The 12,692-nt window shown below is 44.9% G+C and overlaps 1 protein-coding gene across 17 annotated transcripts in view; it reads left to right on the forward strand.

Moving 5' to 3' along the window:
* DST (dystonin) overlaps positions 1 to 12,692 on the forward strand; it is a 488,128-nt gene that overhangs the window by 264,158 nt on the left and 211,278 nt on the right. For all 17 annotated transcript variants that reach the window (XM_082637986.1, XM_082637996.1, XM_082637982.1 and 14 more), the window contains one exon: positions 10,513 to 10,679. In XM_082637986.1, coding sequence (XP_082494112.1) covers positions 10,513 to 10,679 — 167 coding nt within the window. The remainder of the gene's footprint in view (positions 1 to 10,512; positions 10,680 to 12,692) is intronic.

The following is a 12,692-nucleotide window of genomic DNA, read 5'->3' on the forward strand; positions in this document are numbered from 1 at the left end:
TTTTTATTGAAATATAGTTGATTTACAATGTTGTGTTAATTTCTACTGTACAGCAAAGTGATTCAGTTATACATACATTCTTTTTTATATTCTTTTCCATTACGGTTTATCACAGGGTATTGAATATAGTTCTCTGTGCTACACAGTAGGACCTTGTTGTTTATGCATTCTATACATAAAAGCTTACATCTGCTAATCCCAACCTCCCACTTCATCCTTCCCCCCAACCCCCTCCCCCTTGGCAACCACCAGTCTGTTCTCCATGTCCGTGAGTCTGTTTCTGTTTTGTAGATAGGTTCATTTTTGTGTCCTATTTCAGATTCCACATATAAGTGATATCATATGTTATTTGTCTTTCTCTTTCTGACTTACTTCACTTAGTATGATAATCTCTAGTTGCATCCATGTTGCCGCAAATGGCATTATTTTGTTCTTTTTCATGGCTGAGTAGTATTCCATTGTACATATGTATCACATCTTCTTTATTCATTCATTTGTTGATGGACATTTAGGTTGTTCCCATGTCTTGGCTACTGTGAACAGTGCTGCTGTGAACATAGAGGTGCATATATCTTTTTGAATTATAATTTTGTCTGGATATATGCCCAGGAGTGGGATTGCTGGATCATATGGTAATTCTATTTTAGTTTTCTGAGGAACCTCCATACTCTTTTCCACAGTGGCTGCAACAACTTACATTCCCACCAACAGTGTAGAAGTGTTCCCATTTCTCCACACCCTCTCCAGCATTTGTTATTTGTAGACTTTATTTATTTATTTTTGGCTGCGTTGGGTCTTTGTTGCTCTGCACGGACTTTCTCTAGTTGTGGCGTGTGGGCTTCTCATTGCGGTGGCTCCTCTTGTGGCTCTAGGCTCACGGGCTTCAGTAGTTGTGGCTCATGGGCTCTAGAGCACAGGCTCAATAGTTGTGGCACATGGGCTAAGTTGCTCTGCAACTTGTGGATCTTCCCAGACCAGGGCTTGAACCCGTGTCCCCTGCATTGGCAGGCAGATTCTTAACCACTGTGACACCAGGGAAGTCCCTGTAGACTTTTTAATGATGGTCATTCTGACCGGTGTGAGGTGGTGCCTCATTGTAGTTTTGATTTGCATTTCTCTAATAATTAGCGATGTTGAGCATCTTTTCATGTGCCTATTGGTCATCTGTATGTCTTCTTTGGAGAAACCAGAAGACTTACGTTTAATGCAGGTCATACTTCCCATGTCTGTGAACTAGGGTGGTTTCTTGTTCTGAGGATCAATGAAGTAGTATGTGGGAGAAAGACTTAGGAGGTTGTAGGCACTTTATAACTTCCATCTCACCACTGTCTTCTGCTCCAGTTGAAAAGAGGACACATGTTGCGACCATCTGTTGTGAAGAGCACTTCTTTCTTTCCTTGGACATAAGGTATCCTTCTGCACCAGCAGAGCTGCCTCTCACCCCCCAGGTCCATTCTTCTTTTGACCGTTTCTTCAGCAGATGTTTAGTGAATACCTGTAACGTGTCAGACAGTGCGTTCTCTAATTCCACCATTAGCTTAAAATTCTGTCAACCTCTTGGAACAGAAATAACCCCTGGGGGGGGGGGACCGAGTCGTAAAACTAATATGTTTATTTGCAGCTCAGTCCAGATGCATCCAGAGGGCCTATTGCAGCAGCTCTGGAAGAAGAGGAAGGATGTGAATCCAGGGGCAGCTCTGCTGCTCTGTGGCGAGCCTGGCAGTCAAGGGCATGTGTCTAGTCTAGTGAGGGGACCTCTGTGAACCCTGACTCTTGGTTCCTGTGAGAGATCCAGGGGTGGGTCCTCCTCTGAAAATGAGAAGTGTTCTCTGTAGCAGCTGCTTTGCCCGTGTAGACTCTGGCAAGCTCCAGGGGAAGGGTCTTGACCTTAGGGTTGAGGGGAGCTAGGGGATACCCCTAACCCTAACCCAACCTGGGTGCAGACATCTCCCCAGCCTTGAAGAGTGAGCACCCACTGGGCCTCCTGAGGAAAGATCAGTCTGAGTTGTACGGGTAGATTTCTTTTCTAAATATGAAGGAGAGAGTTCACTCTCCTCTTGCAAATTCTGAGTTGGAATTTAGGAGACATAGGTCCATCCCCTCGGCCCCTGCCTGCTCGAGTGCTGAGACCCTGGGCCAGTCCCCTCACCTCCTTTGGCCTCAGCTTGTTCACCAGTGAAACCAGGAAGTTGCCAGAGGGCTTTGTGACCTTCCAGTTTGAGTTCCCCGGATTCCTTAATCCTTTACTATTTTTATAGCCTCCCTAAGTTAAATTTCTCAGTTCTCTTAACCTCAGACACATTGCCTTTCTGGTGTCACATGTCGATTATTTAAATAGTAAATTTGATTAAACTTTTTAACCTTTTCAATAAATTATAGTTATTTAAATTTTTTTTAAGTTGCATATTTGCCTTGTATAGAATAAAATACAATAAAAATGTGAATAGTCTCCTAGGGAGTATGTGAGTCAGCTTTGGAAGTTGGCTGTTGGTGTGCCCTCCCCTCCCTGCATGCCAGAACCATGAAAACATCCATAAAAATCAGGTGTGGCTGTCGCGCAGTCGTCTAGTGGCATTGACTGACTTTACTCAGAGGACTTCCAGGCTTGCATCCTCAGCTGACCAGAACCCGGAGGCTGTGGCGATTCCCGCAGCAGATAGCTGTCAGCTGGGAGTGAAATCAGAGTGAACTCTCAGATGGGGGGTGCTGGCTTGTTTTCTTTCATTGAAAAAGCATTTCAAGGCTATGTCCTGGGTCAAGTTTATGAAATTGTTTTACAGAAATGATTTCGATGACACTTAGGTAATGTGGGGCTCTCCCCTTTTTTTTTTTTTTTGCGATCCTCAGACGTTTTATTGACAGCAAAACTTCTGGCAGTTGAATGTGAGCCACGTGAGGGTGGTGGGTGGGCGCTTGCGAGGCAGGGAGGGAGATGGGCAGAGGGCTCCTGGCAGGGATGCCCCTCCTCCCTTGGGACACTGTGAGGGGCGTGGCGGTGGCTGTCACAGGCTGGGGGAGCATAAATAACACTGGGGGCAGGACTGGGGCAGCAGGAGGGGGAGCGTGGGGCGGCCACCTCAGAAAGACCCACCCAGGCCACAGAGACACCCAGGGACGTGGGGCCACGAGACACAGACATGGGGACACGTGAGGCCAGGAGTACGCGAAAGGGGATGATGGGCTGCTGGAGACACAGAGGCGGACACACCCAGAGAAATGGGGATTGGTGGGCAGGGCTCTGGAGAGTAATCTCCGGGGCTGGGCTCACCTCCCGGGCACTCCGGGGCCGTGGTCAGGGTGTGTGGTGATTATTGCAAAGTGAGCTTAATTGGCAGCCATTTACTTTGTAAGATGACAAGGTTTACATGAGAGGCTAAAACCCATTCATACCAAATGAAAACGTGCGTGACACGTTTTTCTGATCTTTCCTCCCCGCCTCCCCCCCACCCTCCTCCCTCCCTCCCTCCTCCCTCCTTCCCTCCCTCCCTCCGTTCCTCTCCCTTCCCTCCCCCCTCCCCTCCTTTCCTCCCCCTTTCCTCCCTCCTTCCCTCTTTCCTCCTTTCCCTCCTTCCCTCCCTCCCTCCCTCCTGTTCCTCTCCCTTCCCTCCCCCTTCCCTCTCTGTCTCCCGCCCCTTACTCAGCAGATGGTAAGTGAGCACCTAGGCTGACCACGTTGGGCAGGGTATGGGGAGGATGTTCCAAGGGGAGAAGTAGCCTGAACAGAGGACCTGAGGAGAGAGGGAGTGTGTTGTCCACATGGTCTGATGTTCGTATGGTTTGATCGTGGAATAGAAGGAGAATGGCTTGGGTCTGGGCAGACCAGCCGAGACTGACCTGGATTAATGTGTCTGCGGAGTGAGAGCAGGGCAGACGTGGTCCAGTGCAGCTGGTTAGGAGGCTGTTACTAGTCCTGACACCAAGGCTTAGTTCCAGAGGAAGGGGAAGCTCTCCTGAGCCCGGTATTGTTGGTATTGACACTGGAGACTAGAGGCGATGGTCCTGAGTAAAGATAATAGTTGCTTCAGCTCATCGTTGGCCATGGGGAAACGGAAGAAATGGGGCTATAAGACCCTCTTCTCCCTTGAAGACAGTCTTGGGGCAGCTCATGCACCCCTGGAATCAGGTACTTTGGTCTCCCTGGGTTCGTGGGCAATTCGCAGATGAGCAGTTTTGGCAGAACTGCTGCCTTGGCAAGGTCAGGATGGGGAACTGGAGGAGAGACCGGTGACCCTGTGCCGTCTCTCAGTGCCTGATCCCCTCCTGTGCCCACCACTTCCTCTGTGACGTTCCACCAACCGTCTAATTTCCTTCTTTCCTGAGAAAACAGAATCATGAGCAAGAACCCCCTCCCTTTTTATCTGGTCACCTCTCCTTACTTTTCGTGGAGTGTTTGGGGTGGAAGCCAAGTCTGGACGGGTTGAGGAGTAAAGATAAAAACGATTATAAAACACAGAATGGTTTTTTTTCCAGTTGCTTTACTGAGAAGAGAGTTGGTGCTAAGTACAGAGGAAACTGGGTTTATGAGGGTTATTTGTTTTTATTTATTTTAGGATGGAAGAGCCTTGGGCATCTTATATACTCAGAGCAAAAGACCCAGGTGAGGGGAGGGTCACTGATAGTGAGACACCGCCCCTCCTCCCCCCACCAGGAGGTGGAGGATTCACAGGAGGGAAGCAGGTCAGGAGGAAGCAAAGGTCAAGGGTGACAGGGTGAGACAGTAAGGGGGCTCTTATGTGTGTCACTGTTTTCTCTGTAAAGAAGATGAAAAAGTGATGCCAGGTGTGGAAAGAAGGGTGGGTGGGGTACGAGCTTCAGGCATTTCGTGAAGAGTTGGCAGAGATGCTGTGAGGGATAGAAAAACCGGCTGTTTAGGACACTGAGAAGAAAAGGCAAGTTTCCTGGAGCCCCCAGCTGAGATCAGAGCTGGGATTCGTGGAGGCAGTGGTCCACGTGGTGGTATGGTTTCCTCTAGTTCAGGTGTATACTCAGGGCAGGGGTGGAGAAGACATACCGCTGCCTGGATCAGGGTTGAGGGTTGGCTGGTGGTTGCAAGGTGAGGACGGGGTGAGGGAGTTGAGGATGGTGGTTGAAGTGATGGATCATGTGGTGCAAACCGAATGGAGAAGGAGGTAAAGAGAGCCGAGGGCTCAGAGACGGGGCAGAATCAGGCCAGTGGAGGAATGTGAGATGTTGCTGAGCCTGGTGGTTGGTCCAGCTGGAGTTAAGGAATGAAAGTACTGGAAGAATGGACATTGCTATCAGAAGGTACAGACCTGAAGTGGACTAGGTCGGGTTCAATGTGACAAGATCCAGACTGTGGCCACAGGTGTGTGTGACCGGCTGACATGGAGGGAAGACAAAGCCTTGTGAGGATGGGTCCCTGGATGCAGACGGGGACAGCCAGCCCGGTGTCAGACCGCTGGGGAGTGTGGGTCATCTTGAGGACAGGAAGAAGATGGTGGCACAAGAGTGACCTGCTGTGTGAAGGCAAGGTCTTTGTGCCCGTGGATAATGGTTTGAAAACTACCGGTTTTCACTGGGAGCATTAGAAACACATGCCCTGCCCGTGGGCCCGGTGGTGTCCAGGACTTGAGTTAACACAGTGCAGTGGGCGGGCCTGGGTTTCAGTAAAAAGCGGGGCAGGGTAATGACGCTGAGGCGGACTTGGTTTTCCGTGGAATAGATACTTCTGGAAAGTTGGGAGTGGAGGCAGTCTGGGTCTGGGAGATGAAGCAGAGATGAAACGTGGCCGGAGAGGCTCAGTGGGAGGAAGAACTTGCGCCTGGGGGGCAGCAGCAGTGACCCGGATGAGTGGCATGAGGGCTTCCAGTTTCGAAAGGAACTTGGGTCTAAAGTTTCTTGTTTGTGTTAGATGTGAGCTGACAGATCGCTGGTGAGAGGCTTGAAGCAGCAAACACTGCTCATGAAGTTGTGGTGGGAGAAGCTGACATTTGTAGAGTTTTCTATCTGCCAGGCCCTGTGCTGAGATAATGCAGATTATCTTGTCTAAACTTTAGAACTGCTCCAGGAGGAAGATGTTATTATGGCATCATTTAAGTTTTAAAAATGAGGAGAATCTTTTCTTTGTTTTAATTGAAGGATAGTTAATATACCATGTGGTGTTGGTTGTAGGTGTACAGCAAAGTGATTCAAGTATACATATATTTATATATATATTTTTAGATTCTTTTCCATTACAGGTTATTACAAGATATTGAATAGAGTTCCCTGTGCGGTACAGTAGGTCCTTGTTGTTTATCTCTTTTATATATAGTCGTGTGTACCTGTTACTCCCAAACTCCTAATTTATCCCTCCCCCCCTTTCCCCTTTGGTAACCATGTTTGTTTTCTATGCCTGCGAGTCTCTTTCTGTTTTGTAAATAAGTTCCTTTGTATCATTTTTTTTAGATTCCATATATAAGCTATATCATATATTTGTCTTTCCCTGTCTGACTTACTTCACTTAGTATGATAGTCTGTAGGTCCATCCATGTTGAGTAGCTCTGGGTCTTAATCCTCTTAGTGGTTGCAGTTGGGATTTGAATGCAGGCAGCAGGAATTGAAACCATCTCTGCTCTCTGTGTGCCTCCAGGATTCGAAGGGAGGAGCCTTGGTTACTTCCTGGAATCCCACCTGGCCTGCCCTTGATGGAAGAGTCAGGCTGTTTTGCTGAATGCACAGATTTTACATTAGGAGTCATGAGTGGCAACTGCAGACTTAACAACGTTTAGTGTTTGGTTTATTTTGCTTTTTAATTTTGTTTACACTGTATCATGAAAAGTTTGATAACCTCAGATAGGTAGTGGCTAGTGGTAACAGTATATCTAAAAATGCCTTGATTTCCCTATGGGGTTACTACTCAGTTAATTGGAAATCCCAGGAGAAGCTGAAAGACTTAACGTGATAGTGGTCTTCGATTTGTTAAAGTTTGGTTCATAATATATTTGAAAATACCCTTTAAAACTATAGCTTCTGAGTCAGTGTATGCATGTGTAATGGTCTGATAACGGTGTGTGTGAGAATAACGTGCTGAAATATGATTTGGGAACTTTCGGGAACTTATTTAATAAAATATATTATTTTCTCCTGGTTGATGTTTAGCCATATTCAGACCTCTAAACTCTTCTTCCTTAATATCTTTCCCTGGGTGTGCTGGGCAGCGCTGCAACTATTAAACTTACCCTGTGGTTGAAACGTTTTGGCAGCCCTTGTTAACAGGCAGTTACCTTTGTGACTGGACTGGCGTGGAACGTTCTTGACCCGGCAGAAACCAGTCCCCGCCTCTGCCCAGCTATCGCCCCTTTCTTCATATAGCTATAAATACCACCCACGTAGCTCCCTGCATTCTTAGGGTTCCCAGAAGCAGCTGATTTTATATATATATATATATTTTTTTTTTTTAATTTTATTGAAGTATAGTTGATTAACAATGTTGTGTTCATTTCTGCTGTACAGCAAAGTGACTCAGTTATACACATATACATTTTTATATATATTCTTTTCCATTATGGTTTATCATAGGATATTAGATATAGTTCCTTGTGCTATTTATTATACAGTAGGACCTTGTTGCTTATATCCATCGTATATATTCTAATTTGCATCTGCTAATCCCAAACTCCCAGTCCATCCTTCCCCCACCCACCTCCCCCTTCGCAACCACAAGTCCAAAAGCAGCTGATTTTATAATCTGTAAAGGTTCTTGTGAAATTTTACGTAGAGGTTCAACCTTTCATTTACAGTTTCCTAGATTTGTTTCTCTGAATCTTGTTTTCAGAGATTTCAATTGGTTTGAGGCAACAAATTTGAAAACTTTTATCTTTTACTCCTTTTACTAAGAGAATTGGGAGAATAATAAAGCCAAGTATTTGCTTCTCCCTTTGTCAAAAAAAAAAGAATAACCACAGCAATAAAATAGCCAACAAATTGAAAGTGTACTTACTGTGTGCCAGGCATTACTCTGTGTCCATGTTGTTGAATTTGCACAACACAGTGTAATGTCTGTTATCATCCTTGTTTTACAAGTGAGAGAACGATCTTAAAGCAGATAAGTAACTTGAACATATAGGTGGTAGAGATGGGATTTGAACTCCTGGGATGTGCTGGGAAGGCTCGCCAGCATGATTTTAGGGCAGAATGTCAGTTGGAAGTTGGGCGATGTTTCTGCTCTTTTTTTCCCCATGTTTTAAAAAAAAGATTACCAAAGAGGAGAGGCGGGGGGAAGGATAAATTAGGAATTTGGGATTAATAGATATACACTACTATATATAAAAGAGATAACCAACAAGGACCTACCTTATATCACAGGGAACTGTACTCACTATCTTATAATAATCTATAAGGGAAAAGAATCTGGAAAAGAATATATAAATATGTAACTGAATCACTTTGCTGTACACCTGAAACTAACACAGCCTTGTAAGTCAACTATACTTCAATAAAATGAAAACAAAAACAAACAAACAAAAAGAAATCCTTCCCATATATCCTATATAACATGTTCATGCACACAGTTCTTTCCTGTGCTGTGGAGATGAGCACAGATTCCTAGGAAAGATGACTAAATTGAGATACTCCTACACTTTCAAATACTGGCCCTGTGTAGAGAGCCTTGCTCCGGCTGTGTCTGGGTGTGAGCTCCCTGGCACGGCTACCTCACCCAGTACCGGATGGAGAGAGGCGTGCGGGCCTACATCCCTTCCACTGGGTGCTGGCAGAGCTGGTAGGCCTAGGGTGGGCTTAACTGCCACGTGTTCCTGCCCCAGGTCCCTGGGTTGGCCTCTAGTCCTCTGGCTCCTGGGGCAGTGGTAGGAATAAAGGGCTTTCTGTTTGCACCCAGCATTGCCCAGTGTAAAAGGCTTTCTTTGTTTTATTTTAGTTTTTTAAATGTTATTGAAGTATAGTTGATTGACAATGTCATGTTAATTTCTGCTGTAGAGCAAAGTGACTCAGTTATTATACATATATATTCTTTTCCATATTTTTATTATGGTTTATCACAGGATATTGAATATAGTTCCCTGTGCTATACAGTAGGACCTTGTTGTTTTTCCATTCTATGTATAATAGTTTGCATCTGCTAATTCCAAACTCCCAGTCCATCCCTCCCCCACCCCCCCTCCCCTTGGTAACCACAAGTCTGTCCTCTGTGTCTTTGAGTCTGTTTCTGTTTCGTAGATAACTTCATTTGTGCCATATTTTAGACTCCACATATAAGTGATATCATATGGTATTTGTCTTTCTCTGTCTGACTTAATTCGCTTAGTATGATAATCTCTAGGTCCATCCATATTGCTGCAAATGGCATTATTTCATTCCTTTTTTTACGGCTGAGTAATATTCCACTGTGTGTGTGTGTGTGTGTGTGTGTGTGTGTGTGTGCGCGTGCCACATCTTCTTTATCCATTCATCTTTCTAGACTAAGGGCTATCTTTGGTCTGGGTTTTCTACTTTCAGTTGCCTGACTGCCTGTTTGGACCTTTGCCTTCTGTGTTGTTTTTACAGTGTCTTAGCCTCTCAGAGTTTAGACTGAAAAGAGTCTTGAACATTATCTGCTTCTGCCTCCTTCTTCCTCATAGATGAGGCTGTTGACTCATGGATGTGAAATGACGTGTTCAAAGCTATTGGACTAGCAGCCAGGACTGGGGCCAGTGTCATGACTTCAGGGATTTTCTTTCTGGTGCAGGATGACTTGCCCCCCCTCCGTTTTGCTTCCCGTCTGACCCTGGCTGGCCGCCTGTCCTCTTGATCCCCTGGCTTTGCTCCTGCACTGGCTGAGGGAACAGTTTGCTGGTGTTACTCCCAGTTTGGAAATCACTGTGTGACCCCTGCCGAAGTCACTTGGTGCCTCAATGTCATTATCAGCAGGTTAAGTAGGACCCTTATCAAAGGGCGACTTGCAGACGTAAATTGTGTGAACTGGGGGCCTGTTTTATTATCGTTTAGTGGAAGAGACTTTAAAAAATTAATGAAAACAAAGTATAGGGAAAATTATTTGATAAAAGTTTCCCATTGAGTAAGCTGAATGAGGATGCATGAGAAAATTAGAGAGACCTCAAGCCAAATTGTTATGTAATGTGGTTAATTGGAGAGGGTGCTGTTTTCCTTTTCTGTTCTTTACACAGAATACCTGTTGGATCAAGTTTTTCTCTGCAGGTAGTAACGTAGTTTAATTTTTAGGTTCTGCTTTGATCCATTTGAACTTGGAAAAACATGTGCTTAAGTTGTTTGAACAGATCTAATTAGTAAAGGGGAATGGAGAATTTTCAACACTGGGACATTTTGGAATGAAAAAAAATGAGATGCTTGGGTTAAATCCGACTTTTCCATCTGTTAACCTCTTTGAAACTCAGTTTCCCTATATGTAAAATGGGAAAAATATACTCCTCTTACAAGTGAGAGTTAGGAGGATTAAGTGAACCAGCACTTGTAAAGTGCTTGGCACATAGTAGGTTCTTAATCTGTGTTAGTTTCCTTTCTTCCTAATGGTTTAATGTTTTCTGTTCCGTTTAGATATCTGATATCCATGTTACTGGTGAGTCAGAAGACATGTCTGCAAAAGAGAGGTTGTTACTGTGGACACAGCAGGCCACAGAGGGTTACGCGGGGATTCGGTGTGAAAATTTCACCACCTGCTGGAGAGACGGAAAACTATTTAATGCCATCATTCATAAATACAGGTATGGAATTGGTTGGGTTTTTTCCCCCTTTGACAAATCTGAGAAGTGTTTCTTTCATTTCCAAATTTTAAAATAACCTTTTATTATTAGACAAGCACTGAATGTGTATGGCAGAACATTAGAAATACAGACAAGTGAAAAAAAAATCACAGTTCCACTACCCAGAGATCGTCACTCAGATACGCAGAGCTATGGTGTGTCTTTGGATTTTGTCAGTGACTTAGTGGAGAGTAAGCGCTGATGCGTAGAATCTGTAGGTGGAGGACCAAGATTGTGTATGCAGAGAGCTGATGATTAGTGAGGTCAAGGTTCAGACTAAGCCTCACAAGTTTCCATGTCATAGCCTCCTCATCTAGTTACTCTAGTGAGTAGCTGGGTTTAACGATGGCCAACTTCGGGGTGGTAAACAGTTTCCCGGTGAGAATTGTGAACCCCAAGATCTGAGTTAACACTGACATAGCACCTACTAAGTGCCAGGTGCTGTCCTAAGCAGTTTACATATGTTCATTACTCAGGCCACACAGCATCCCTAAGGGAATCTTGTCCTCCCTGAGTTAACAGACAGAAACTGAGACCAGAGTAAATACTTGCTTCAGGTCACAAAACTATGAGTGTCGGGCTTGATATTCAAACCCAGGTACTTGCCTGTTGAGTCCAGACTCCTATTGCCTTATAAGGAATGAAATCCCTGGAAATTCTTTACTGAAAATGATGTATTCATCTCCGTTATTTTTCTTAGTTTTGCAAGGATTATATCATGTCGTTGAAGAACTGAATATCTTCCTAAATAGAGTAGCTCACTAAACTGACAAACTTATTTGATTGCAATAAAAATATTAGGCAGAATAGTTCATATTTTGATAACTTTCTGCATGTGAGACGTTCTGTTAAATGCTTTCCTTATGTTATCTCACTCATCTCCCAGAGTCCCTTAAAGCAGGAGCTGCTGTCACCCACTTTTATAGATGGGCAACTTCAGGCTAGCCAGGGTCACACTGCCACCAGGTTGCAGAGCTAGGTTCTCACCCAGTCTGTTTGCCTGGAACCCCATCTCTCCCTTTCTCTTTCTTCCTTTCCTTTCTCTCCCCTTTCTCCCCTCTCTTTTTTATTTTGGAGACTTTGACATCTACAGAACTGTACTGAGTCTCCCATGGGTCCACACCCAAGAGTCCCCTTTAAATGCTCTCATAGTCTGCTTCCTTTACAGGACAACATTTCAGTAGAGGTAGGTGTAGATTGCTGAGTTAAAAAGAAAATCCTGTGCTTGCCCGGAGTAAAGTGCCAGCTCTCCTTGAGGAACACAGTGCCAAGAGGGTTTCATGGTCACAGACAGTGTGATGATCACACTGTGTCCCATGTGACTTAGAACACAGGCCGTCGGAAGTCTCACCTGTTCTGTACCTGGGGTGGAAAGGTCTTCTTAGCCTTTGAATGACAGTATTTGGATTGTTACACCAAAGGATGTGTGTCACGATGCATTTTGAGGGTGTGCTCTGCTCTCTGAAGTTTTTTAGCTTAGAAGCAAAACATTTAGAAGCCAGCTATTCTTCTAAAATAATTGACTTTTAAAAACAACTGGTCTCCAGGCACTGTCTCTTCAATACTTAGGAAGGATTATGAGTACCAATTGGTATATACCTGCTGTGCGTTTTTATACTTAAATAAGTCACTGCTGTGTCAAAGATCCTAAAATTTCCTGTTTAGTGTTACAGAGCTCACGTTGTTTTAGGAGAAGATTTGGATCTTGTGAAAGTGATTTGTTTTGAACTTTTATTTTGACAGAGTGATCATTTTAGAACATTGCTTAGCTTTAACTTTTTTTTTTTTTGCGGTACACGGGCCTCTCACTGTTGTGGCCTCTCCCGTTGCGGAGCACAGGCTCCGGACGCGCAGGCTCAGCGGCCATGGCTCACGGGCCCAGCCGCTCCGCGGCATGTGGGATCTTCCTGGACCGGGGCACGAACCCTTGTCCCCTGCATCGGCAGGGGGACACTCAACCACTGCGCCACCAGG

Source organism: Mesoplodon mirus (assembly GCF_964341445.2).
Source record: "Mesoplodon mirus genome assembly, chromosome: 12".
NCBI lineage: Eukaryota > Metazoa > Chordata > Mammalia > Artiodactyla > Ziphiidae > Mesoplodon > Mesoplodon mirus.